The 26741-nt window shown below is 45.2% G+C and overlaps 2 protein-coding genes across 5 annotated transcripts in view; one reads left to right on the forward strand and one right to left on the reverse strand.

Moving 5' to 3' along the window:
- Positions 1 to 1802: 1802 nt before the first annotated feature.
- On the reverse strand, positions 1803 to 14222 carry YL-1 (Vacuolar protein sorting-associated protein YL-1). Of its 3 annotated transcripts, none has more exons than XM_077668494.1 (5): positions 14086 to 14222; positions 13524 to 13669; positions 9816 to 10019; positions 4645 to 4841; positions 1803 to 2728 (listed from the first exon to the last, which is right to left on the reverse strand). In XM_077668494.1, the coding sequence occupies exons 2-5, from the start codon at positions 13632 to 13634 to the stop codon at positions 2182 to 2184; spliced, it is 1059 nt and encodes a 352-aa protein (XP_077524620.1). In that variant the 5' UTR covers positions 13635 to 13669; positions 14086 to 14222; the 3' UTR covers positions 1803 to 2181. The 3 variants fall into 3 exon arrangements, with proteins under 3 accessions (XP_077524620.1, XP_077524622.1, XP_077524619.1); XM_077668496.1 differs by having other exon boundaries at positions 4645 to 4838; positions 14081 to 14222; XM_077668493.1 differs by having other exon boundaries at positions 14081 to 14222.
- A 4394-nt stretch (positions 14223 to 18616) lies between these two features.
- Positions 18617 to 26741, forward strand: part of LOC144136279 (dipeptidyl peptidase 9) — a 64770-nt gene continuing 56645 nt past the window's right edge. Inside the window, exons 1-4 of one of the 2 annotated variants that reach the window (XM_077668497.1) lie at positions 18617 to 19010; positions 20678 to 20984; positions 24186 to 24453; positions 25922 to 26090. In XM_077668497.1, coding sequence (XP_077524623.1) covers positions 20683 to 20984; positions 24186 to 24453; positions 25922 to 26090 — 739 coding nt within the window. In that variant the 5' untranslated portion in view covers positions 18617 to 19010; positions 20678 to 20682. The remainder of the gene's footprint in view (positions 19011 to 20677; positions 20985 to 24185; positions 24454 to 25921; positions 26091 to 26741) is intronic. The other variant, XM_077668498.1, reaches the window with a different exon arrangement.

Here is a 26741-nt window from a genome sequence, read left to right on the forward strand (position 1 = left end):
CAAACGCGTAGGCCAAATGCCAATCAGGCGCGCTGGCGCTGTGGGGCCGTTTTGCATTGTTTGTGGTGTTTACGCTTCGCTATTCATGACGCTGCTATGTAATTAAAGCGGTATATCATTTTTTTTTTGCACGGCACGGATGAAGCACAGCTTATACATGACACAGTACTAGTCGTTCTGTGCAGGCATTTAAGTCACGGTTCCCGTTCTGCAGAAAATCCGGCGTCGTTCTGAGCGGAAAAGCAGGTGGCCCACTTGCCACCTAGGTCACGTGACCTTGCGACGTCATCTCTTCCTGCCCATCGTGGAAAACACCTGTTACACGGAGAACCAGAACGACGAACGACAATTTCCGTGAATGCGGGCTCGAGTTTAAAGATGTTAAAGCCCAGCCAGCTGCATCGTCATGCGGGCGAAATAAACTCGCCACTAGGCCTATCTACTGGCAGGGTATAAAACTGTAAATAGGTTTTATTTGTGCTCGCAGAAACGACCTTCAAAATATTTACAACGCAAGTACACAGTGCCAGTTGCCAGGGATGCAGCAGGCCTGCTCAATGATGCATGGCCCTTATGCTGCATTGGCAGATGATGGAGCACTTATGAATTTTCCTCTTGATTTGTACTGTATGCGCCTGCATATATTTCCGAAGTTTTGTCATCCTTACACATTCAGATATCAAAATTAGCCTGTAAACTTATTTATGCTGCATTTTTCTTATCCATAAATTTATCCGTTTTTTTCTATTTTGAAGCGATGGCTACATTACGGTAGCATTTCGAGCCTTCAGCGTGGCTGGGCCGGCACGCTGTCACGTGGTGCGGAACTGCCGGCGGCGCGGCTGATCACGTGACCAGCCACGTGGTACGGAGCAACTGTTGCTGCCACAGCTGTGCGCATGCGCCGTGTCAAGTGGGACGAAGATAAAAGGAACGCCCAGCGAAACAGAGCGGCGAAAGACTGACTTTGCAATTCAACTGAGCAAGTTCCACTCGGCCAGCTGCAGCTATCGCGTCACTCTAGGTTTAACCAAAGTAAACCACCGCCATTTTTTTTTTTTTGCAACGAAGGGCCGTTTACTGGAGAAATCGAAGTTAATAACTTTTGTCCGATATTTTCGATGCTTGGACGTAACAGGGTAAATCGCAGGGGCAAAAAGCCCGTTTCCTAGCGAGGGAATCCATCAACAGCCGCTCCTAGCTAAAAAAAAAAAAAGAACAGAGTGCCCAGAAGTGGCAGCGACATTCCGAGAAACAGCAAACATGAAATAACCCAATTTCTCCACACTTGTTGCACATCTATATTTTTTTTGCTCCTAAGATGCCCTATGAACGACTGTAGAGGGCAATAAATGGTAAATGGGTTCAGGCAGAAAAATTTGACGAGTCCTTTCTTTTTGGAATGTTCCGAAGACTTTAGTAAACACAGACCATGTCACGGAATTCACTCTCATCCAGTAAATAACTTACATTTGAATTGCTACACCGTAGTTTCAGTTTCAGTATCCAAACTGAGCTTATGGCACAAGTAGAAGGTTGACAACCGAATATATATGCTCTCAATAGTGGACACAAAATCGAAGGCGCTAGAAGCTCGCGCAAAAGCTGAAGAGTATGCGGAACTTTTTTTGTTTTTTTTTGTTGTCAGCGCATAATTAGAGGAACTAATGTGAGGAACAGAAATTGCAACGTACTAGCTGCGTGCTCCCTTGGTTGCATCCAGGCTCCAGGGGCAGACTCGTGCAGAAGTTGGAGTCAATTGTAGTGATAAAGCAGCAATTGTATTGCAGATTTTGTATGCCTCATATAATCTCAGCCCTAATTGTGTCACAGCCACAGTTCAGCAGCTAAAACAAACTACAGAGAAGAGGAAATCCAATTAAAAGCTGCATATGTACATCACTGCAAACAGAACTCACACAACAAAAGCTTGCTGTCTCCAGGCCTTTAAAGAGATGATAGAAAAAAAATTTGTGGCAGATGAATATATAATTATTGTTCACAGACATCTTGCAGTGCTTACCTAAACACGGTCTCCTAATCCTTGTATATATACAGTGCATGGAGATGATGAGTTAAGCAACATTAAAAAAAAAAAGGCTGATTCCAGTCACTATCCGAACATGTTGGACTTTCCATGTTTACCGACCCACTCTCACAGTGCCTGTGCCAATAGTGTTTTCATGATGCAGCGGCTTTGTTGGCATTGGCAAGTGCTGCTCTCTGAGCTCGATTGCGCCTGCGCCACTCCACCCAAGCAGCCACTTCTGGTTGCCGAGTGTCCCCTTTCTGTTCCAGCTGTGCGTAGTAAGCCTCACGAAGGACTCTGAAAGCTTGCAGATTGGCATAAGGAATCAGGGTCACAGGATCAAAATAGCGGGCTGGCAGACGTGTGATGGGGCATACGCTGCGGTTTGCTGGCTTGGGTCGGCCACCAGGAAAATATTCCTTGAGAGTGGAATCATCGGGGAAGGTGATGAAGTTGCGGGAGCAGCGTGCCGTGGGCGTGGCAGGGCCCTCTGCATCTACTTCTTCAATCAGAGGCATGGAGATGGAATGGTAGCGGATCATGGGACCTCGATGCACATTCTTAACTATCTTGGCTTTCTTCTTCTCCAGCTCAAGCCTCTGGTAGGACTCCAAAGAACGCAGGTTTTCCTGCTCGGTTATCTTTGCCTCTTCAAGCAGCTCCTCCTGAGTTGGGTGCCACGAGTGTTCTGCTCCGGACCTAAATATCAAGAAACAAATCATATGGACTTGTCAAATGTTGCTCCAGCAGGCAGCTTCACACAACTTCCTTTTCTGAAACACATATTGATATACTTTTACAAACAACAGAACGTGAGGCAATGCCTTGCTTGAATTCACAAACAAAGAGGAACTGCACAGACAGCTTCTCCAAGACCCCAAACATATGTAACATGAAGCTGAGTACCAAGCCACAACAGCCTCTCACCAGCATAAGAGCAGACGTAGCTTATAAAGAATTTGTAGATTTAGACAGCACTATTATCCAAATTAAGACCAATTTGCAGCTTGCAGCGTCATCACAGCCTGGCCATCGGACAGTGAGCAAACTGCCCACGTCCCAAAGCGACTCAGGCTATGAAGGGCGCCGTAGTGAAGGAATCTGGAAATTTCGACCACCTGGGGTTCTTCAATGTGCACTGACATCGCACAGTACACGGGCCTCTAGAATTTCGCCTCCATAGAAGTTCAACCACAGCGGCCGGCCTGAGCCACCGCGGCGGTACATCTCAGTGGATAAGAACAGCAAGAACTATACATCTAAGTCATGGCCTCCGAGATCGGGCATCTAAGCAGGGTTTGTTGAACCTGCTTGCACATTGCTAAACTCGGAGCTCATGCGTGAGCATTATGAACGCCGCGACTCGAATGGACTGTGGGTAATTTTACAATTCACAAGTATTCGAAAAGTTGAGAATATATAGTTGGGATTTCGAATAATTTTGAGCGTGCACTATTAGATTTGATCAATGAACCAAATATCAGGACAAATTTTGAATATTCACACCGCCCATAGCAGTACAGTAAAAACTTCGTTAAATCGATGTCAATGGGAGCATAAAAAATATCCAAATTAAGTGGGTCTTCGAATCAAGCAAAGTAATAAAGATGGGCCCTGGGCAAAAAAAATACAAGCAGGAATGTGCAACATTCATTGGATGAACTTTGCAATTTTTTAAAGTAATCAGAGGTGCTGATCACCCAACTTGCTAACCATGGCACACAACACAAAGAACTTTCACAGATCAGCATAGCACGCAGGCAACCTGCCATGAGTGGTAGCATTGCAAGACACGCACTTATGTTGTTCGGGGTATGGGGTGTTTTAAAGCCACTGCCTTCACTGGACGCTGCCTTGAAGTGGCAAGACCATGTGACATTGAAACTGCTGTGTTGCAGTCAAGCTTCTCCCCTCTGCAAGCACACGCTTCGGCGGTTCGCGAGCTGTATCGCTGACCAGTTATGCTAGGAGTACTGGGGCTGCGGCACTTCATCTAGAAAGCATCGGTCAGCATCACCCTGTGGCATTGCCTCATGGCTCCTAAGCGCCGTCGCTTCACCGCGTTTGCGGCGAAATCGGGACTGAGCATTGCCACCTAGCATCCCAGATCTTTTAATTAACCAGGCAAATGTAAGCCATCACTTCGAAGTATCCAGTAAAACTGACATTCGAAATTATGGGACCACAGAAATTCTTCGTATTTCCTAGAATTTAAAATAACTTGAGTTCAAATTATAGAGGTTTAATTGTAATATTAATTGTCATTCCAACAGTAGCAATGTGGTTCGATAGCTCTTGCCACTGACCTCAGTCCATTTTTGAACTGCTGTTAGTCTGCAAATTTTGGCCTATTATAGCGAACAGTATATTGGTGAAATGAAATTCAGAGTTTGATGGCACTCCATCTGGTCGGGGAGAGACATAATGTTTGGCTCCCCGTGTGAGAGCCGAAATGTCAGGCATTTACTCTTCTGCAGTGGTTGGCATCTCTCCCTTTCACCTCCAGTATATTTGTCACATGTTTTTCTCCTGAGAGATATTGGTAAGCTTTGGTTTGGACTACTAATGCAACCCAACCCATGTAATCATGTGAAACGAGGTCAATGGGCACCAACTTTCGCGGGTGACGCCGTTTACGCTGTTCCTCATGAGCCTGACGCCTCCGTTCTGTCTCTTGGCTTTTGGCCTGCGTAGACCTCCGCACAGACTTGCGTTCGACCGACAGAGGTGCACTCAGCTCCGAGCTGCTTTCCTTCTCAACAGCACTTCGAGTGCGTCGTCTTTTTGCTGGCTTCTCTATCTTCTGCTGCTGCTGTCAGTAAAAAGGAGGAAAAGAATATTTTTCAGGACATGTATAAATACATATAAAGTAGAGTGGCACAAGAGTATAAAGCATAAGAACAAGGAGCACATTCAATTTATAACCAGCTTGGCTTTTTCCAAGAATTATTTTTAAGAGAGTGCAAAGTTCTCACCCTCTGTAATGTAGCAAAGGTTACAAAATTCTTGGAGAATGAAATGCTCATTAAGAACTATTTTTTTTTTCATGAAAACAGTGTTCACCATGTTAACAATGGTTGTTCATCAGCTCAAGTTTTGCGTGAGCGCATTGCACAGGAGTGCTGCCATTGGCTTCCATTCCAGGCTACCATTCACTCTCTTATTAAAAACTCCCAGCAGTGTACCACACCTGTACCAACATAATAAAAACCTTTTGAGAGATGCATTATGGTTAGACCAAACAGTGGTGCTAAACATGCCTTACCAGCACATTATGCAAAGAAAACAGCACTATTAAACAGGGAACATGAAACGAAAAAGATGAAACAATACAGGCGCTTGCTGGCATATGTTAATCTTATCGTTTCACAAAGCAACACTATGCAGTATAAGGAGCATTCTAGTAGTGCACTTCGGATCAATTTCAAACCTGTGGATGTTAATTTCCATAGAAACTTTGGTACACAGGCACACTTGCTATTCTGCTCAACTGAAATGTGGCTAGTGCAGCTACGACTGAATCTAGGAATTTAATACATTCTGCTGCTTATAAGACGCAGCACAAAGAAAATTCACCGGATGTTTACTTTTGTGGTAAATAAATGCTGATGCTAGTTGGAGTGTTCTGTAGCTCTGAGTAAAGGTGTGTATGCGGGGCGTATTTAAGCCACCAGAGTTGTATAGTGTCATGGGTAAGCTCTAGAGAATTCCTTTTTGTTGATTGCAACTGGTAACCAGTCATGGGGGGGGGGGGGGGGGGTACGCACAGTGTGATGAATGCATGGACATTGACACTGCCAATGACGACACCACCGCCATTGTGATTTGTTTTCCTCTGCCCTTGTTTGCAGCAAACTAGGTAGTTTCTTACTTTCCCCAAAACTGATCCCTAATGCTGGCCATGAGGAGCTACAGGACGTCACATGCAAGTACACCAAAATAGGTGAGAGCTGGACAGTGCCAAAGTGAGTAAACAGACAGCTGCCACAGCAAAAGGTCACAGATAAACACGTTCTTTCTTTGCTGATCAATCCTCTTTTATTTGCATCAATCAACGTGATGCTGGAAGCACAGTCATATAGCCAATCTAGTTAGTGGCTTGACAAGGACCATGCTCCCTCCCGATAACGCTTTTGTCAGCAGCAGCAGAAGCAAAACAACTGGCAGCGGGAGAACAACAGATTTTCATAAGCACTGACAAAATTTTCTCTATGCAAAAACAAGCTGCTAGGCCCAAGCAGACAGCCAGTGCCACTAATAAAGGAACAAAGGACAAATATATAAATTCACGCGTATGTATAGGGCATTAAGTTAAAATCATAAAAAGACCACTCTCACCGAAAACAGATTTTGTAAGCTAGAAAAGACCAGAAAATGAAATACATGTCTTGCTATCCCCAGCTAGTTTCGCAAGTAAAATGCAAGCGTTTACACCAATTTTTTGGCATGGATCACATGCTACAACACCATTCACTTCAAAATGGCGGCAACCTGTCAATTTCAGTAAAGAACAAGTTTTTTAATCAAATGGTGGAAAGACTTTTTTATATCCAATTTTCTCGACGATAAATGGGTCTTTTACTGGCGGACAAACTTCAACATAGCCATAAAGAGCCTGAGAATCAATTTTTATTAAGAACAATTACAGTCGCCGACCAATTTTCCGAACTCGGCGGCACCCAGAAAATCCTCCGAATAATCAAACAGTCCGAAACATCATTGACCTTCAAAAAAATAGTCTTTCTGCAAAAAACCGGCTTTAAAAATCGTGAGCTTCATCGCTCTCCATGTTCCGACAGCAAGCGATAATATTAGACTTTACCTGAGCCGTCATATGCATTCGTTATGTCTGCACCACCTCGTGTGATGAGAGTCACTCTACGTCACGATACCAGACAGTATGATGCGGCCGCAGGTCAAGCCGCGAATAAATGCAGGCGCTGCATAAAGCAAGAATAGCCTGTGTCCCCGGGCGACGACGCTCGTAAAGACCGAAAGAGGTAATCCACGGGAAGACTCGAGCAAAAGCAAGCGCCTTCAAATGCACCGCCCCTCACCTCCTCGCACTGCAGGTTGCACCATCCAAGCCGCGGCAGACTCTGCAGCTGCCGTTTTTAATGCGATCACATGCACTTTGTAGGCCATCTTAACGGCAATGATGAGTGTGCCATTATCTAAAGTGGCAGCCATAAAGAATAGCCACGCCTATCCAAGCCAGCCTGTCTGATTGACTATGTTTAAACACAAGATGACACCTTTCACATTGGCAGAGAACCGGTTGGTCGCGACAGCGATGCCCGCTCGAGTCTATATTCAGGCGAAAAAACTAATTTTCGGTTGAAAAATGATCTCCATGGTATTGCTGACGTCTATTTTAATAAAAAAAATTGAACTTTTGGAATACATAGAGTCCGAAATATTGGTCGTGAGAGAGAGAGAGAAAACAGCGGTATAGGAAGGGCAAGGAGGGTTAACCAGAAGGATGTTCCGGTTGGTTACCCTGCACTAGGGAAGAGGGATGATGGGGCATAAAAGGAAAAGTAGAAAAATGCGGTTCAGAGCAAGCACAGCATGCAAAGACACACACCACGTGCTGAAAGTCACAGGCCGTGGCAGCTGTGGCCTGCACACCTTAAGGGCTAACAAGAGCTATGACCTTAGTAACGCATGCATGCCGGTCATGAAAATGTACACATTCCTATGAGGTGCATGACAGCTCTACAGTGAGGTTTGAAATCGCGTTCAAGTCCGAATTATTGGATCCCGAAAAGCAGGTCGGCTACTGTATAGTCTACAGAGCCAGAGTACCTGGGTTCGAACCCGACCACGGCGGCAGCATTTCAATGGAGGCGAAACGCAAAAGGCGCCCTGTGCTACCGCCCTGTGCTACGTGATGTCAGGGCGTGTTAAAGATCCCCAGGTGGTTCGGCACCTTTCTTCTTTTAGTACCTCCTTTATCCCTTCCCTTACCGCAGTTGTTTCTCTTTTCTTCTTTCACCACCTCCTTTATCCCTTCCCTTACCCAGTTCTTTGGTGGTCGGGTGTCAACTAAGATATGCGAGGCAGTTACTGCGTCATTTCCTTTCCTCAAAGACCAATTTTCATTTTTTCTGTTTAGGATGAATTTTAAATCTTACAAACTGCTGCACTGTGGATATCAAACAATCCCTGCTTTCAAACAACTGTCCCTTGCTGTATAACCATGTTCTTCACCTGCACACCCCCATTCAGCTGCAGGATCTACAATACATGCTGATTACATGGAGGCTAGGAAGCAAGGCCTGTGCCTCAGCAGCAGTTCACAGATCACAAGAGAACCCTCTACAGATACATGCCTGCTCCAAGCCAGAGGGTGCTGAATGAGAAAAGGAACCTAAGAAATGACACAGAGCAACTTAATACATACAGTGTGTGATCGTAACAGAGCACTGCAAGAAAGTCATGTTGCACAAATGAAAGCGGAAAGGTGTTTTATTCAAACATCACTAACATCATTTCAGCATCGAACAAAACACTAGGTTTGTAGCAGCGCTGGTATCGCCGGTGGCGCTGAGGACCAAGGTGAAGTTGGGAGCACGACCTGGCTCGCGCAGTGCAGAACGCATACGGCAACCGGCTTGGCCAGCAACGTCGACGGCCCGCTCCACCGGCTCACCAGCCGCAGCTACTGGGACATCCAATAAATGTGGACCATCCACCACATCTAGTGACCCGGACATGATGAAAATGTAGAATCTGAGACTATGAGGTTGTGCACTGGATGCGGGGCTTCCCTGAATGCATTGGGAGATGAGGCCAATGATGCAAACTGGGGAGAAACGGCGGCCCAGGAGGAGGCAGCCGGCTGAGAATGTTGGCAAGGGACCGACGCTTGCGCGTGTTGCCCTTGCCGAGCCATGGGTTTAGGCTCACTTGGTGGTAGCGACGGTGGAGAGACCGATGTGGGGAGGGGCTCCGACGTAGGAGCGGGCCGTCGACGTTGCTGGTTAGGCTGGTTGCCGAATGCGATCTGTACTGTGCGAGCCAGGTCGCGCTCCCAACTTCACCTTCGTCATCAGCGCCGCCGGCAATACCAGCGCCGTTACAGGATTTCTTAAGCGCTACCTCCGTCGCATTTAATATTGCTTGTAAGAACAAAACTGGAATATGCATTAGCCATCTGGAGCCCAAATCTAGCGTATCTAATCACTGAATTGGAAGCCGTTGAAAATCGTGCCACCTGATTAATTTATTCTGCTTGTTCATATGATTCAAGTGTTTCATCTTTGAAAGCAAAATTTAGACTTGCACTACTCTCTTTACGTCACACACTTTGCCCTTTAGCACAAGTTTTTTGATCCTCCTCTCAATCAAGCACCATATATCACACCCACAGTGCACACAGCTCACCGTACCAGTTATCCACTTCAAGTTGGGCGCCCACCACCACATACTACTACGTTTTCTCCTTTCTTTTTTTGAGCAGCTACAGACTGGAACGGCCTACCCTACGACATCCTCGGTATCATTTCATTATCTGCTTTTAAAGATTGCATAACTGATCATCTTCAATGCTAAATAATCATCATCATTCGTTTTCCTATACTCAACTGTAATCCCATTCCTTGTATGGAAGCCTTTAAGGTATAAAACTGAACTGAACTGTAAGAACCAGCAAACCAATTTTTTTTTAAAGCACAATCTTGTCATTTTTTCTATTACTTTTTTACTTCTGTTTTCGTGCAACAACATAATTTTACAAACATGCAACTCTTGGCTTACTTAAAGCCGCAATGCAACAGCTTACCTCCTTTTCTGTAGCCCGCTTACGTTTCTTCTCTGAGACTGGCTCAACATAAGCCTTTGTAACAACCCGTCGTCGACGCTTTGTGCCTTCTTCCTCATCATCATGATCAGACACTGGCTCATCTTGCTCGTCGATGTCAAAGTCCGAGTCTACCACATCACTTTCATCATTCTCAGTCTCATACTCTTTGTCGTCTTCTTCTTCCTGAAAGGAACAACAATCTTGTGGTGTGGCCAAAGTTTTCCTCAGAGGCGTTTTATCAGAAAACATGCTGATGTGTAAGAGTTGGCTGACATGTAAGGCTTTACTTATTGCAGCAACAACGCAGATGTGAAAGTGAAACCATGAAGAAGGAAGTCATGAAACTGTACATGTTAATAATATTTAAGACAAGTGTGCTGCAGCTATGTCTTCACATTACAACGCCAAAAGTCACTTTCACTATTATGACACATCATAAACTATTATGACTCATCATAAACAAACCAGAAAAAACTAACACAGCACACCCCCTTCTACATTAACGATGAGCAAATAATCTCGCAAAGCTTTTATGTGGGATTTTGCATGTACCTAATATGGGAATGCAAGAGCTACCAGACGTGGCATGAGAAGCCCCTCAAAAGGTTTCCAAGCAACTGAAACAAAGCTGTTGTGAAGATGATTCCAATGCCAAAAGGCTCTTCAGACTGCCCAATTTCCTTTTGCTGTTCATTTAACAAGCAAAATTGCAGGGACAATTTTAAATACTTGTCCAACATTTTTATTTTATATTGAAATTGCTGCTCCCTATCATCATGACAACCTTCTTATAGCAGTGATGCGCCCCAAGATTTGAAGTAGTGCACGCTTCTGCCAAAAACTTGTTTACTACTACTACTAGAGCTTGAACAAGTACAAAAACTAGTCTTAAGGTGATGTTGAGGAATGCCAAAAGTCAGCCTTGAGAAAAACAGATGTATTACCAGCCTGAGGTCTTTGATTTTCACAAGTGTTGCAAAATCCTCAAACCCTCAAAAAATATTTTTCATGAATAAAGCATTGCTTCGCCTAAAGTTCAGATATCTGCAGACTGCAAAATCATCAGTAAGCAGACAAAAGGGTGCAGAAGAACTGTTGTCTGCTCTTTATAAAAGACACACATATGATGCTAGCCACTGAGAATTGGTCTCAAGATTGAATGTAGAGAGATTCCTAGGTGCAACAATTTAAAAATCAACCACCTTTCTACTGTAGCTACTTATGCACTGTAGCATTAATAATGTTATCTGGCCCAATGCAAGGAAGATGCAAGGATGACCAGGGCACATTACAAAGGCCACCGAGGGCACATAAGGTAGAACAGGGCAGAGAGCAACCGCGCCGACGGGACATTTCATTCACAGTATTGTCATGCATATTATACACTGCATGGCCTTCCGGACACAAAAACAGTCTTGGTGTAGATTCGGGCATTGCGGAGCATGGCAGGAGGTAGGGCTTGAAGCTGTTTGCTTGGGGGTGACAAGCGGTGGTCAGCTTATGTTTAGTGAAGCAGGAACGAAGAATGCAGTCTACAAGTTTTTAGAGAAAGCAGAAGCCCTGTATGGTGCCCTGGTCATCCTTCCATATTATCCATTGCAATATCTTAGAAGCAATGGTAAGCTGTTTTGCAGGTATGGTGCTATCAAGCCAATATTGTTTGCCAGCCCCTTAGATGCCTGCAATGCAAGGGCTTGCCCTCAATTTCAACTCTCTGAACTGTTCAGCAAGAGTTCTCAGCGCTGATGAAATGTTATACATTGTGATAAGGCACCAAAACAAGGCAATTCCACTTGTCTTTAGCTCACACACAGTGTCCAATGACAGGAATCAGCACTAGTCACAAGGCATCTGACAGCCCCTTTCAATATTCAGTATAAAAGCAAGTCCTCGCCCTAAGTTCGCATCACACACTTTTTTTTTTAATACTGTTGATCCCAGACTAAAACTGAACACACTACACAAGCTGCTTAAAGTGTTAGGGCAAAATTCCCATTCGGTTGAAATTACTATTGGCCTGCTGGAAAGATAAAGAACACCCCACACCCAGTACTGGTTCTTCAATTTCTTTTCACCACTACTATCAGGCATGTAACTCCATTGTTGGACAAAAGGGTTTTGCACTGATCTGCATCAGCATTTTCCTGAGCCAGTTGTGGCACTGCAAATTTTGTAATCTTACCTCTCCACGACTCTCTGCCACTCCTGGGTACATGTCACTTCCACTAACACCTACTCTGTTACCAGGACAGACAGCCAGAAATGTGTTCTGTGCATTACACACCCTTTTGAGGTCCGTTTCATCCTCTTCACTTCCCGTAGATTATTAATTCATGCGTGCTCTCATATCCATGGTATTACCATATTCATCTTGGCAGACAAGCCTACTACGCGACAAAGGCTTCTGCCTCTACACCTGTGCCAGCCATGACCACCCCATATCAGCAAATGGCCTATTCTCATCCCACCAGTTGATTCTTTTGTAGCGATAGCTACATTACGGTAGCATTTCAAGCCTTCAGCACGGTTGGTCACGTGGTGTGGAGCAGCTGCCGGCGGCGCGGCGCCGTGGATGATCACGTGGTCAGTCACGTGGTTGGTCACATGACCAAGTTCCACTCGGCCAGCTGTAGCTATCGCGTCACTCCAAGTTTAATCAGAGCTAAACCACCGCCAATTTTTCCACTGTCAGCTTCATTTCCCTTCTCTTGGTACTGACTCTGCAACTCTAAAAGAATACAAATTCAATCATCATATGTGCGTGTTTTTGGAATAAACTTCAGTTGTGAATCAGCGCTCGTCCTTGTCTTTCTCGGCTTTGTCCTCGTGTCTCTGCCCAATCTTTTCAGATATATGATCATTACATGCCCTGCCAATTTCCTTGTCTTAATTCAGCCCAGGGTGTCATAAACTTGCATTTCTTCTCTGATCTACACGTTACTCCTATCCTTTTCTTTTCCACAGAAATGGCTACTAAAAAAGGGTCAACAGGTGGAGTCAACAGACCTTCGGTTCTGGCTGCATCAAGAAGACAGTCAAGCAAGGAGACTGTTTAGCCTCAACTCCTAAAAATTTTTAAGAACCCCATTCCTAGAGGTAGGCAACAATAACAAGACAACAATGAGAAGTTTCCAGAAACAACATAACATAATTTATAGAAAAATACTGTCTAAACCTTTCAGTGTCTAACACTGTGATTAAAAGTAAACTATGCATCTGAAGAAAGGGTCTTCAGCGAATGCAGCAGACCAATAATCGTAAATTCTATGATGAGAATGACTACAAACTGCGCGAATAATATGGGACGTAAGGCACACAAAAGGACAGACAAAGCGCAGACTTCCTTCATTATGAACCAACTGGCCCGCCAGAATGTCCTCCTTCAGTAAACTCTATGCTCCTAAAATTAACGGCTCAATTTTTTAAATAAACGTGATGCCACTAGGGAACACACCAGTACGCTCAAGTAGTGCTTAACGTAACAATGCTGTGGAGTGAAGCTAATCTGCTGGCACAATCCAGCAGCCAGTTGAAATTTTAAGCCATGAATCCTTTGTTCATGGTCTTGCAAGATCAATGATGACAGAAGAGGATAAAAATTTTTTGCTACAAGCAGTTACCAAAAGGAAACATGGTCTGTGTACTACCACACATGACGTAAGGTTTCAGCAGCTACTTAGACCTTACATTGAACCCTCCGTAGGTAGTCTTATAGAAGTCATCAGCATCATCCTCCTCATTAAGCAGCTGGGCCATCTTGTTGCCAGCATTGGCACGACGCTCTCTTGTGGCAGCCATGGTGCCCTCAACAAAATCCAACCCCTTTGCGCGGTCTGAGGCAAAAAGGAAGAAGATCCATTAAAACAACAAAATGTGCGCCAACATGATATATTGTGGAGGCGACGCTTTCAACTAGCACTCAAACAGCACTGATGTCAAACTGCAATCTTTTAAACGCAAGCTTTAAAGAAATTCTATAAATCACACTGAGCCTAGAAGCTTTAACGTAAAGTCAACCGTTGGGAGCCGTTCCCCAGAACCTTCGCGTTTATGCAAGCATTAGGTCAGAATGAATGCAAGTCAGAAACAAAGAAAAAGCTTGAAGACAGAAACAAAAGCCATCTTATTGTTTGCAAAACACGCAGCATTAATTTTAACTCAGCAGACAGTAAGCATTTGAAGTCGGCGCACTAACAAAGTGGAATGACAACACGTCCGTATTAGGCTGCCTAGGGCAATGGTACCTCACTTCACGAGCGCTTAGACTTCAGCAGGCACCCGCTCATGCCACCACTCAAGACCGATGAGAAGAAATCAAAAGCACACTACGCAAGCGACATAATCGAACGCCGCAGCGAGCTCTGAGCGACTCAAGCTACTTGCGCTACAGTGTCTTGCGCTTAGAACGGCTGAAGTTGCGGCTGGCTTCGGCTTATATTGGCCCCTTATAATTACTCGCCTTGGCTCACTTTGGCTTTTGTTAACGTAACAGCGGATGCGGTCCGCAAGACATGTTGTTGGGTACTCCGACTTCCGGGTCGTTCGGCGAGATGTGTGTAGAGCGCTTTGCTTGAAATGCGAAATTTACAAGCTTGAATTTGGCTCTTCATGTGTTAATATGCGCGAATAAAGTCTTAAAAAAGGTGTGCATGCTGTGCATGCATGCTCAGCATGCAGCAAAAAAATGAACATGCGCCAAGGAGGTTAACCTCCTTGGTCCGCGCTCGGCGTTCCGTATTTGAATTAATGGCGAAACAGCGTTGCAAGTGCGAACGTTTCGGCGTGCGTCGTCTGTTCGCGCAGAAGGACGCTTCATTCACTCGCTAAAAAGTTCTCCTGTTGTTACTAGGCTGCTGCATTGATCTCTAATATATGTTAGGGAACACATTTCCGAGAGCTTTTGCGCTACCAGGAGCTGAATATATGGACTACCAGCAACTGATCAGCTAAACCCAGACTCCCCTTTACTCGGGGCTCTTATAAACTCGCACAAAGGACAGATGAATAGCTTTTACTCCCAACAGCGCAAGTTACGTGCCTAAACTGCCAAAGACACAGTGATGAGCTCCAGACTGCAGCTAGCCTGGCCAGGCTCAGAGGCCTGTAGCTGCCGCTCGCGGGTCGTAAAAATCTCAGGCCGCTGAATATGTTCTGCAACCAATTAAAAAAAACGGCAAACGAATTGCTAGGACAACCGCGATACAACAAGCTATAGCTAATATCCAACGAGGCCAAGCGCGGCGACTAATCGACTTTTTTCGCATTTTAGCAATGTTGGAGTGCAGCATCACGAAACAGTAAAATAATAAAAATGCTCTACATCATCTCGACCAAAAGCTATTCAGTGCGTGTTGCGAGTGCGCAGGAAACGCATTTATGAACGTTACAAACCCGTGCCCAATCGGCATCATGGATTTACTTGGGATCATGGGGCCGGATTGCTCAACCTTACATCATGGACATGTTTGATTTGACAGGCCCACTCAGTACCGGGCTGAACAGGACCCACTCTCTCCGCGGCTCAGATCATGATCTGAATGAGGGCACGCGTATTCGCGATTCGCATCATGATCTGAATGTGAGCCCGGACTCACGACTGACATCATGATCTGAGCGCGAGCCCGTACTCACTCACAACTCAGATCATGATATGCACTTGAGTCCGGGCTCACTCACGGCTCAGAACATGTATCATATGAATGTGAGTCCGGACTCACTCCACGGCTCAGATCATGATCTGATACGTGAGTGAGCCCGAGTGAGTCGATTCATATGAGTGAGTTCGCCGGCCTATGCCTTCTCTTCTCTTTTGAATTTTCGTTCCCATTCTGCAAGCCGTGTACCATAAGGTGGTGCAGTAAACATATGGAAACACGCTCTTTGTTCGAGCGGTAACCGCCTTTATACAGGGACACTCGAAAGAAAGTCTCTTTGCATGGTCGCTTGGTTTTGACATCTTCTTGTGCCGTGACATCTAGCTCGTTTAGTGATGAGCACGTGAAAAGAACAATCAGGAGCTCAGTCCATGATTTTACTACACGACTAAAATGCGCAGAATGGGTACACGCGCGCACAAAACCGACGAATTCACACAGAACTACAGGCAGTAGCGGACGCGATGACTTGCATGTGCAAGCAGCCACACAGGACAACAAACACTACACCTCGCTCAACAAAAAACACGCGCACAAGTAGGTTAATCACGCACGCACAAGACCATGCAGGCTGCTGCCTTCCGAACCGAGAAAACCGCGTCGTCTGCAGCGGCAGCACGATGGATGGGTGGATGGATGAATACGGCTGAACCCTTTAAATCGGGCGGTGGCTCAAGCCACCTAGCCATAACCTCGTGAAATTTTACTCCTGTCTTGCTTTTAGCCACCATGCATATAATCTACTTTCTCCTCACTAGACTTAAACCCCAATGCCTTGAGTAATTAAATCAGCCCCGCTGCTTTCCACTGTTCTTCTTCTTGTGGCTATGTGGGGGGGAATGTGCTCGATTTCTGCCACCCATATCGCGGGGGCACAGCTTGGAGCGGGGATGGGGAAAGGGGATGTGGGGAGGGGGATTCCACTGTAGGGTGAAGCCCTTTGCAGAAAAATACCAAGTGTTCAGCCGTTTCCTCCTCCTCTCCGCACGCAATGCGCAACGTGTCTATCCTGTGGTACCTGACTCTATACGTCTTAGTCCGCAGAACTCCAGTCCTGGCCTCAAACAACTAAGAGCTTCCCCTACAATTATCATAGATATTTTCTTTGGCAATTTCCTGCTTAACGGTATGTTCCCAGTGCCGATTTCGTCAGCATCCCCGTTTTCCACAGAGCTCTCTCTGTTTCTTTAACCTTTTTCTTAAACGATAATTGCTGATTTGCCCCCTTACTGCTGTCCAGATATTTGCTTGTCAATTTTCTAGTTTGCTTTCTCCATTTCATGTCGGCATTCTTTATATACAGGTATCTGAAAACTTACCTAGCCCACTGCTTTCCCCCATTTTTCTCAATCGTTCCTTAAATGCTATCTTACTGCTAGCCTCTCTGCTCTCGAAAGACGCCCAACCTATATCACCCTGTACCCCCTGATTTGGTGTATTAATTATATTTGCTCCCAAAGCTAACCTCTCTACTCCCCGTTGTTTAATTTCTAACCTTGCTTGAACATCTGGTCTCATACACAGGACCGCATTACCGAAAGTCAGGCTAGGGACCACCACCCCTTTCCAGATCCCTCTTACCACTTCATACCTATTGTAATTCCACAGTGCCCTATTTTTCATGACAGCTGCATTCCTACTAGCTTTATTCATTACATAATTTTAATGCTCTGTCAGATACTCAGCAGCTGTTATTTATCCACACCCCAAGATACTTGTACTCATCCACTACTTCTAGCTTGAACTCCTGTATTCTATGCTCGCCGCCCTCGTCATTAAATATCATGACTGCAGATTTTTCCTTACTATACTTGAAACCTAATCTATCTCCCTCTGTACCACATATGTCTATCAACTTCTGCAAGTCTTTTTTGTTGTCAGCCATTAACACTATATCATCCGCCTATATTAGTCCCGTAATGACTGTTTAATCCATTCCACTTGCTTGAAAAAAGAAAGGTTGAAGCCTACTGCGCTCCCCTCTAGCTCGGTCTCCAACCCTTGCAGGTACAACATGAACAACAACAGAGGACAGAGGACATCCTTGCCTAAGCCCCCGCTGTATCTCTACAGGCCCTGATACATTTTTTTCCCATTTTATGAGCACTCTGTTACCTTTATATATATATATATATATATATATATATATATATATATATATATATATATATATATATATATATATATATATATATATATATATATATATATATATATATATATCTATATATATATATATATATATATATATATATATATATATATATATATATATATATATTAAAAGATTAATTACTCCATCTTCCACATCCAATGTGCCTAGTATGTCCCACAAATACTCCTGAATAACGTTGTTATAGGCTCCCCTAATATCCAGAAATGCTAGCCATAGGGGCCTATGTTCCTTTTCAGCAATCGCAATATGGATGGATGGATGGATACGGCTGAACCCTTTAACAACGTTTTTAGATCTAAAAACGTTGCCCTTTAAATCCGGCGGTGGCTCAAGCCACCTAGCCATGCCTTGTGAAATTTTACTCCTGTCTTGCTTTTAGCCACCAATTGTATAACCTTCGCTTGGTTACTTCTATAGTTCACTATAGTTACTTCTAACCTCTCAAAATCCACTTTCCCTTCACTATCCCTAAACCACTCCCGACAAGCAGCGTCCTCTGTCGCCATCGGTGGGCTTTCATTGCAAACGGCGCCACCATCTCCCATTGCGGAGCTTTGGCGTTCGACGCACTAACCAGTATATTCTAGGCACTATAGTTTAGCAATATAATTTAGTCACTATAGTTTAGCGGGGTTAGTTCATTGTAGCGAGAGAATAGCAGTGCTTGTGTTGCCATTTTTTTTTATCCTTCTCGTCTGTTCCCCGGCTATTTACGCGCGGAAATTGGTCCCGTTTGTTCTGGTAGCGTTCTTCTCTTTTGTGTAGTTTCAATTTATGCTTCTATTACTGTTCTGCTACTTCGGAATCTGTCCTCCTTAGGGTGTTTTTCGTAATAAATTTTAAATAAAGTGTTTGTAAACTTTACTGATTTTTCTGGTTTAAAGTAACCAGCGCTCCTAGCGTTTATAACGAAAACCAATTGTACTGAATTTGCTGGCATTCTCGCTTGCACTTGCATGGGCTGTTGAAAACTGTGGCGGTCGCGTTCAATGGCGCCGTCGGTGCTGGTGGTATGTGTCCGGTGTTCCGAAATACCGTGTGCTGCTTATTTTAAACCAACGCTTGATGCGAGCGCAACGTGTGCCACGGGGTCATTTCTGTAATTGCGCTGCGGGAGGATATCGTCGCTGTGTCTGCATAACGACGGTGTCGCCCGTTCGGACCCTCGGCGGTTCCGCATCGGCCAGTGGCACGCATGGACCGACGGAGGGCTTATGCTGCGAATCGGGAGTTCGTCGGAGAACTCGGCTCAATGCGGCTACGAAGCTCTAAGGGATGCACGCAGACTGTAGGAATCCTCTTGCGGACAGCTAGTTAATACTATAGCGGCCTACGGAAAGCCCAGTAAGTGCCTGGTTTCACTCTACCGTGCATGCTAGTGTGGACATTCCTCAGGTCCGCTTTATCTCGGCAAATGAGCGCAGCTCTTGTCAACCGCCCGCGAGTTTGGCGGCAGTCCATTTAGGGTGTTCTGTCGGTGCTTTCGCTCTCGGCTTCCTTGCAAGGCGGGCAGACGCGAAGAAACCTGCCCACTCGTTGCTGGTTTGCGTGCGAGGAACTCGTGGCTCTGTGTAACGGATTGGCAGCCACGGGGGCTTGTCGACGCTTCTCAACAGGTGCGACGTGTGTAGATAAAAGTGGACGCTTTCGATGAGTGGTAGCGAAGCCGGAAAACAATCGAGCCTCGTGGGCCACCGCGTCTTTATCAGCGCTGGTGACGTTCGTTTGAGCAGCCGGCATATGCGGAGGCCGATCGGCAGACGCGCAAAGCAAAAGCGTACGCAAGGGTACAACTTGGAAACCTCACGTGATTTGCCCGGGAGTGTTAAGCTGCCGTACGCAAGCCACTGCCGGTCTTCAGCAGGGTGAAAGGAAATAGTGGTGCTTTAGAGGTACCAGCCAACTTTTCTGCGCGCCCTTCAAAAATCGTCAACAGTTCTGAGCTGTAGCACATCTCGTGTAGATGGTTCGCAAAACTAAGCTGGGCATTGCTCATTTTTTTCCATGTGCCGTCACGTGAGGACCATGATTTGCATATGAAACAGCCCATTGGCACATGCAATTAATTTTTCTATATTAATTATGAATTCCTTGAAACATGTGCAAGCTAGAAAGTTGAGGAGCACTTTGCCTTATTTGTGAGTCTCGCCTTAAAGACGCTCTTTCTTGGTAGCAATGGGCTGTACTGCATGTGCTCCGGTTTCCCATATTCTGTGCACAAACTGGGGCTATTGTAGTGCATCTGTTTGGACTTTCCGTTGCGTGCTTGATACCTGCAGTGTTGCCTGCCCCTTGCAATCAGTTCCTTAGTGGGCCAGTGTGCTTCTCTGTTTTTAATTGCCCCTCTGCCCTGCATCACTTGCTCCTTCAGCATGAACTTAAGCGGACATTGCAGCCAGGAATGCGGCAGCTTTGCATTTCTTACTGTGAATGGGATATTTCATTTTGAACCGATCTTGGTGTTATGATGAGATGTGGCCAACTAGCTTGCATATTATAGTCATCTTCATAAGCCATATTAGTCTGTTCCAGAACGAAGCCCTCCCTATGTGCTCTTTAATTATCTCTGTCCTTGTACACTTGTAAATTTACTAACCACATCATTATCCCTCATTCTCTGCCATCCCCAACTAGGTTTTCCTTCTCCTGGCATCCCCTCTGTCGCTGTAAGGGCACATTCACACCTGGGAGTCATGGACGTCACACGACTGATCTTGATCCATTGGTTACGATCACTGAGCTCTAGGAAAATGCGGAGGGACTGTAATGAATCCAGCAAAATCAGTCTCACGACATCAGTGACTCACAGGTGTGAGTCCACCTTTAGAAGCTGCTGATTGCCTGTTCTACATGTCACATGACCTTCTCATGTCCACTTCTGCTTAATCTCAGCTATAATACAAACTCACATTCTTTTTCTGATCAACAGCCTGTGAAAAAGCTTGCGGCCAAATTGGCGATATGACCACTGCACAACCTTAGGCCATTTTCTTTTTCCCCTTGTGATGCAGGGCCCATGGAGGGCCTGGTCGCTGAGGGGGTGCTGGGTTCGCCTCCTGAGTTCTGCACAGGAGTGGCCGGGGCGCCAGGCCCGCTGGGAGGCAATGTACACAAGCGCAGCTGGCAGCAGCTGCGGCAAGCCGTGCGGCAGACCCGCTGCCGCCTGTATGGCCTGGCCTCACGCCTGCCTAGCAGCGTCACTTTTGGCAAGGACCGCCTCTACTTCCTCAGCCCGCTGACGGAGGGCCGTGAGAGCAGCTTGCACTATGTTGACCTGCCTCCACCACAACCCCAGGCAGGCAGCACCCAGGCTGCCGGGTGAGAGACGCACACGTTGACAGAAAGGGGCGAGGCTGTAATCTTTGCCCTTTAACAGCAGGAGCTGTTTGGTGTCAAAAAGGAACTTGGATCTGGCGGGGTTTTGCCCATGCCACACATGCACCCGGAATGATATCCAGGTTCTTTGACATCAAGCTCTTAATGCCATTATTTTCAGAGCTGGTGCTAAATGTTCAGATTTGATGATGTTATGCACCGTGGAGGTTAGACTTGAAAGCTAGCGAAGAAATTTCAAAAGCTCAAAATGGCAACAATAATTTCGAGCAAAATATCAGATATGTTGAAGAAAATATTTTCGAAATTAATTGGAAGGTTGTAAAATAACTGTGGGCCTCAAAAGCCCATGTGTTCGCACACAAGCCAGGCAATGTCATTAATGAGAACCAGTGAGAATGGTGCCATTCACAAGTGTAATGTTGTTGTAATGGCCTATCTGTCTTAAAATTATAAATGAATTATTTGATAATCATTACAATATTGTTTATAGCACAGTTTTATGTCGTTTGGCATAAGCAGGGCAGGTAGGAGCATGCACTTCATTAGCAAATGAACTGTGGCAAACTCGTGAAATTGTTAATGATGTTAGGTTGATTAGCTGTAAGTTTGTACATGTGGCACCGCATGAATGAGATAAGGCAGTGAATGTCACACTTTATGCACTAGTGGCACAACAGGTATCAATTAGCCTGAAACCTCATAGAAGCTTGCTCAGCCATGGGTAGCCAGTGCTTTGGAGCACATAGGGGTACAGGTGGCTGTTGCGGTCTGCATAGAGGCTGCATTTAAGATTATGTGAAAGACAGGCATAGTTGTATTATGTATGGTATGCAGCAAGCACTTAGCGCATGATGGACATTGATTTAGCAAAACTTTATTAACTGCCGTTACCTGCTGGCACAAATCACATTTCATGGCAACGTTTGCCTGTGATCATTTGTTGAAAGAGAAACATGACATGCATGTGACTGTTGACTCCTGTGGTTGGAAACCACTATTTCTGCCAATGATACAAAGCAGGAAAACACGTTTCAAGTCAAATTACTAAAGAATTGTTCACCCATGGGTTGAGACACGGTAGGGGTTACTTATATTTGGTTACATAAAAAGACAGACTTGTGTCACAAGGTCTGGTATCATTCCCTGAAGTATTCTTTAATGAAATAAATAACCCTTGTAGTTTCTGGAGCTTTTAGTTCTAAGCACTGCACAGGCCATTCTGTTCACTCTGAACAAGAGAAATGTCATGGAAATAGTGCTCATTTGAACCATTAGTTCGTCTCCTCATTGCACACTGTAGCAGTGCTAATTGTTTTTTTAGCAGCAGTTCTATTTGAGGTGGGGTTCAGTGTGTGGAAAACTTCGTGGCCAAGGTAACTGGTTAATAGCATTTGATGAACTTTTGAAGTAGATATAAAATTCACTTAACTTGCAAAGTCTGTTGGATATCTTAGAAAAATAGCCTCTTTTCTACCTCTCTGGCTTAAGCAATCACTATATTACTCCCTGTTCTATTCTAAACTCTTGTATGGCATTCTAGTCTGGGGAATGACGACAAAAGGGAACTATGATAGGCTACAACTGCTGCAAAAACGTGTTCTCCGGATTTTTGCAAGCCACACTGGCCCTATTAGATTGTTGTCAACATAACGACTTTTTCCCACATATGATGTTTTACCAGCAAATAAAGTCTGTTTATGGTTACTGGCGCTGCAAATATATAAACTCCACAGTACTTACACACCTGTCTTGGCGCAATATGATATTCGTAACCCCAAACGCAGAAATCAAAAAGTCAGAACAAATTATGGAAAGCAAGACATGGAATGTCAGGTAATAGACATGTTAAATAACTATGCTTCTATTTTGGATTTCTGCCTACCCAGAAAACGCTCAAACATGAACTGGTGGTAATTTTGTTTTCATTTGACATTGTCAAGTAACAGTGATAGATGTAAGTTTCCTTTTCATTATGTTTCCTTTTCATTTCTTTTTTACATGTTCGTTTGACATGAGCGAATGTTCAATGTTAAAAAAAAAAGAAAATGTCCGTAGTGGTTAAGTAGAGCCATGCTATGTAGAATGTATGCGTGTATTTGTAATACGGCTTCTCTTTTCATATTGACGTTAATTATTGTACCAGATCTCTGATGTACTGCTGTAGGCTGCTCCTTTTGTTACAGGGGCAGAGACCTTATCAGGCAACCATGCCTTTAGTCTCTGCCGCTCGCAGGGAGATGAGATTTTCTTGCAAATAAAAACTGACGGACTGACTCCTTGAGTAAATTCTTGCAGTGTTACTTTAAAATTACAGCTTAAGCAAACAAGCTGCAGCACATTGGTGACCGCATCGAGCAAAACTGTACCCCCATGTACACCCTGAGTGGCACACACTGCCAGAGCAGCGTTTCTCTATTGTTTTGTGCTGCCATATGTGACCACTTCTTATACAATACACCAGGTTGCCATTGCTGTGCGTCATGCACTATAGGGACTGTGCTCCCAGTCTTCAGCATCTCATTTTCTACTAATACGAAGAAGTGGAAACGTTGGCTGACTATGCCCCTGCCCTTTCCCCTCTTTAGTGGGTTGGTTTACGAGGTTTAATGTCCCAAAGTGACTCAGGCTTTGCGGGATGCCGTAGTGGAGGGCTCCGGAAAATGTTGACCACCGGCAGTTCCTTAATGTGGGATCACATCGCACAGTACATGGGCCTATAGCATTTCACCTCCATCGAAATGTGACCTCCACGGCTGGGATCAAACCCGTGTCTTTCAGGTTGGTAGCCGAGCACCATAACGACTGCGCCATGCCGGCGGCTCTTTCCCCTCCTTAATGCACCCACTCGGGCACATCTCAATGACATGACCAAGGATGTCAGTCACAAGAGTCCCATTCCACAGCCAGCATGTAAATTAGCCAGGTGACCTGGGTGTTAGACTTTTTGGCTGATGGCAGATAACTGCAGACACATTTTCATTCATCCATATGTTACCCATGTATGGGTTGCATGTGTATAACAATGGTCCCACATAGTTCCAAGAGTCCTGTGGACAGTTAAAACACAGACTAAATATAGTGCACAATTCTGCAGACAAAATGCATCCGTTTAGCTGTTAAATACGTGCCTGCCTTGAAACGCTGTGGCTGTGTCTCATATGGCACTGCTGATTAACCATGCAGGGTTGATGGCTCTATCTGTGGCACTAGCAGTGAAGGGACAACGGGTGCAACTCCAGCATCGGTAGTGCCTCCCGTCCTCCAATGGCGCCCCCTGTTGGACCCCAAGTTCCACCGGTGCCACCCACCCGGGCGGCTATCACGCGAGGAGCAGCTACAATGGGAACGGAGGCGCCTCATGGCGTGGGGCATCACGGCCTTCGACCACCAGGCCGGACGCTTTGTATTCCCTGCTGGTGGCTCACTCTTCTTCTGTGACGACGTGCCCCTGGTGCGAACCACTCTGTACTTTGCTTCACACCTGTGCCACTGTAGCCATGTCAGAAATGAAAGCTGGGCAAACTGTTGTAAATTCATTCTTTTTTGAATCACGAAATACTTGGACATGAAAGACGGACTTGTACACCGGACAAAGTGCACTCACTACTGTTTATTGATGCACGAAAACTAGCAAAGAAAGAAAGTAAGTCTGGAACACACAGTTTGTTTTCATTGTTGTTTTTGATGAAACTGCTGTCATTTAAGCATAAAGATCAATGAGTGCATGAAATAGTCTAGGCATATTTTATCGCAGAAGCAGGTAGCTGGAACATGATCCACACTTCCATTGCTCTCACAGAATCTAAAGTGAAGTTGCTTGACAGCTGATGTATAAGTGAGAAACCTTTTTTTCGTGCTGTTGTGTTTTTGTTCCTCACTTCCCCACTTTTGCAGTTGTGCATTTCAGATTTTAGTTTTCTTCTTCACTAGTTTTTGTGCAGCAATGAACAGTTGCCAGTGCACTTTGTCTTGAATACAAGTGCATCTTTCAAGTCCATGCATTTCAAGCTTGCAGTAAGCATGTGGCGGTGTGCTTGTAGCAACTTAGTACTGTGCCACATGTTGCTTCCAGTGCTGTGTGATTGTGCCAAGTACGAAATGGGCTGCATGTTTTATAATGTGGCGTGATAATTTGGTCCCAAGTTCGTAGGCCTGACAGCCTTCGTCCTAGTAAAACAGTAAAGCTCATTTTTTTTGGTGTAATGAAATGACAGAGCACTACAGACAGCAGATTATGGGGCATATTAGTGCTGCCGTCATCTGTTAGCTTTCAAAAGTTTATCATAGATATCAACTTGATTTTAAAGTGCAGTGTTGTATGATGCTTGATCAAAGAACAGTATCGCTCCTCTTCCTCATGCCTTGATGGGGATCCCATGAAAATCCGTTACAGTATGGAACAAAATTGAAAGTTTTGTGTTATGTGGTAATCAGACACTGTAGTGGTAAAATGGTAGTTGCTTTGTTATGTCTAATGTGTGATCACTTAACACTTCATTTGATTCAGCTGAGTTTTGGGTACTTCTCATTGAACTTGTGAATGAATTCCCTCTTGGGTTCCAATGTAGCCCTTGCTGGCGGGATTGTCAGCTGTGGCACCATTGCATAGCTAGAAGGAAATCACTAATTTAACTGCCACCTGTCACGGTGGTCAGTTTGCTCACACCCTGGTGGGCAGCTTGTGACGACGCCACAAGGCCGCGTCACCTAGGTGGCCTACCTAAGTTGCTTCTCCAGGGATTTTTCACTCACAGCACCAGCGACAGTGGATTTTCTGTAGAACGGGAGCATTAACGGTGTCGTATTAAAAAAAAAAAAGGAAGGCTGCAGTACTGCTTGTTTTCCTTTGTTTGACATTGCTGTTTGATTGCAAATGTGCCGAGCACCCTTGGAACTTAATTTGATGTGTTTGTGCCCAGGGTGGCCCACATTTCCCGGTGGAACTTCGCACGTCACTAAGCTGTGCACGCCTCAATGCGCAGCTGTGTCCTTGCAATGGAGATCTGGTGGCCTTTGTGGCTGCCGGTGACCTCTGGGTCACGCACCTGGGGTCGGGGGCTGAGGTGCGGCTCACACACACTCGTTTAGGTGGGTCATGCCTTCTCACTCTTTTTCCTCCTTGTCCACTCATTTCTTTGTGTTGCAGCACTCTGCATGCCTTTGAGAGCATATCATTATTATACCTCGTTAATTGTCTTCCTCTTCACTAGCTTCTTCCGTTCCCTCTTCAAGTCTAAGCTAATTCGAGACCTTACCATTCTGTGGTCGCTACAACGCACCTTTCCGAGGACGGACACATCCTGAATGATGCCAGGTTTAGCGCGTAGTATGAAGTCGATTTCATTTTTAGTTTCACCATTGGGGCTCTTCCAGGTCCACGTCCTGTTTTCTCGTTTGCGGAAGAAGGTATTCATGATCCGTAAATTATTTCTATCTGCGAATTCTACTAACAACTCTCCCCTGCTATTTCTAGAGCCTATCCCATAGTCACCTACCGCGTGGTCGTCAGCCTGTTTCTTGCCCACCTTCGCATTGAAGTCGCCCATCAGTACAGTGTACTGTGATTTTACTTTATTCATTGCCCTTTCTATGTCCTCATAGAAACTTTCAATCGTCTGGTCATCATGGCTGGATGTGGGTGCGTAGGCCTGCACCACTTTCAGCTTGTACCTCCTATTCAGCCTAATTACTATAGCTGCTACCCTCTCGTTAATACTATAGAGCTCCTCTATGTTGCCA

The sequence above is a fragment of the Amblyomma americanum genome, chromosome 6 (assembly GCF_052857255.1).
Source record: "Amblyomma americanum isolate KBUSLIRL-KWMA chromosome 6, ASM5285725v1, whole genome shotgun sequence".
NCBI lineage: Eukaryota > Metazoa > Arthropoda > Arachnida > Ixodida > Ixodidae > Amblyomma > Amblyomma americanum.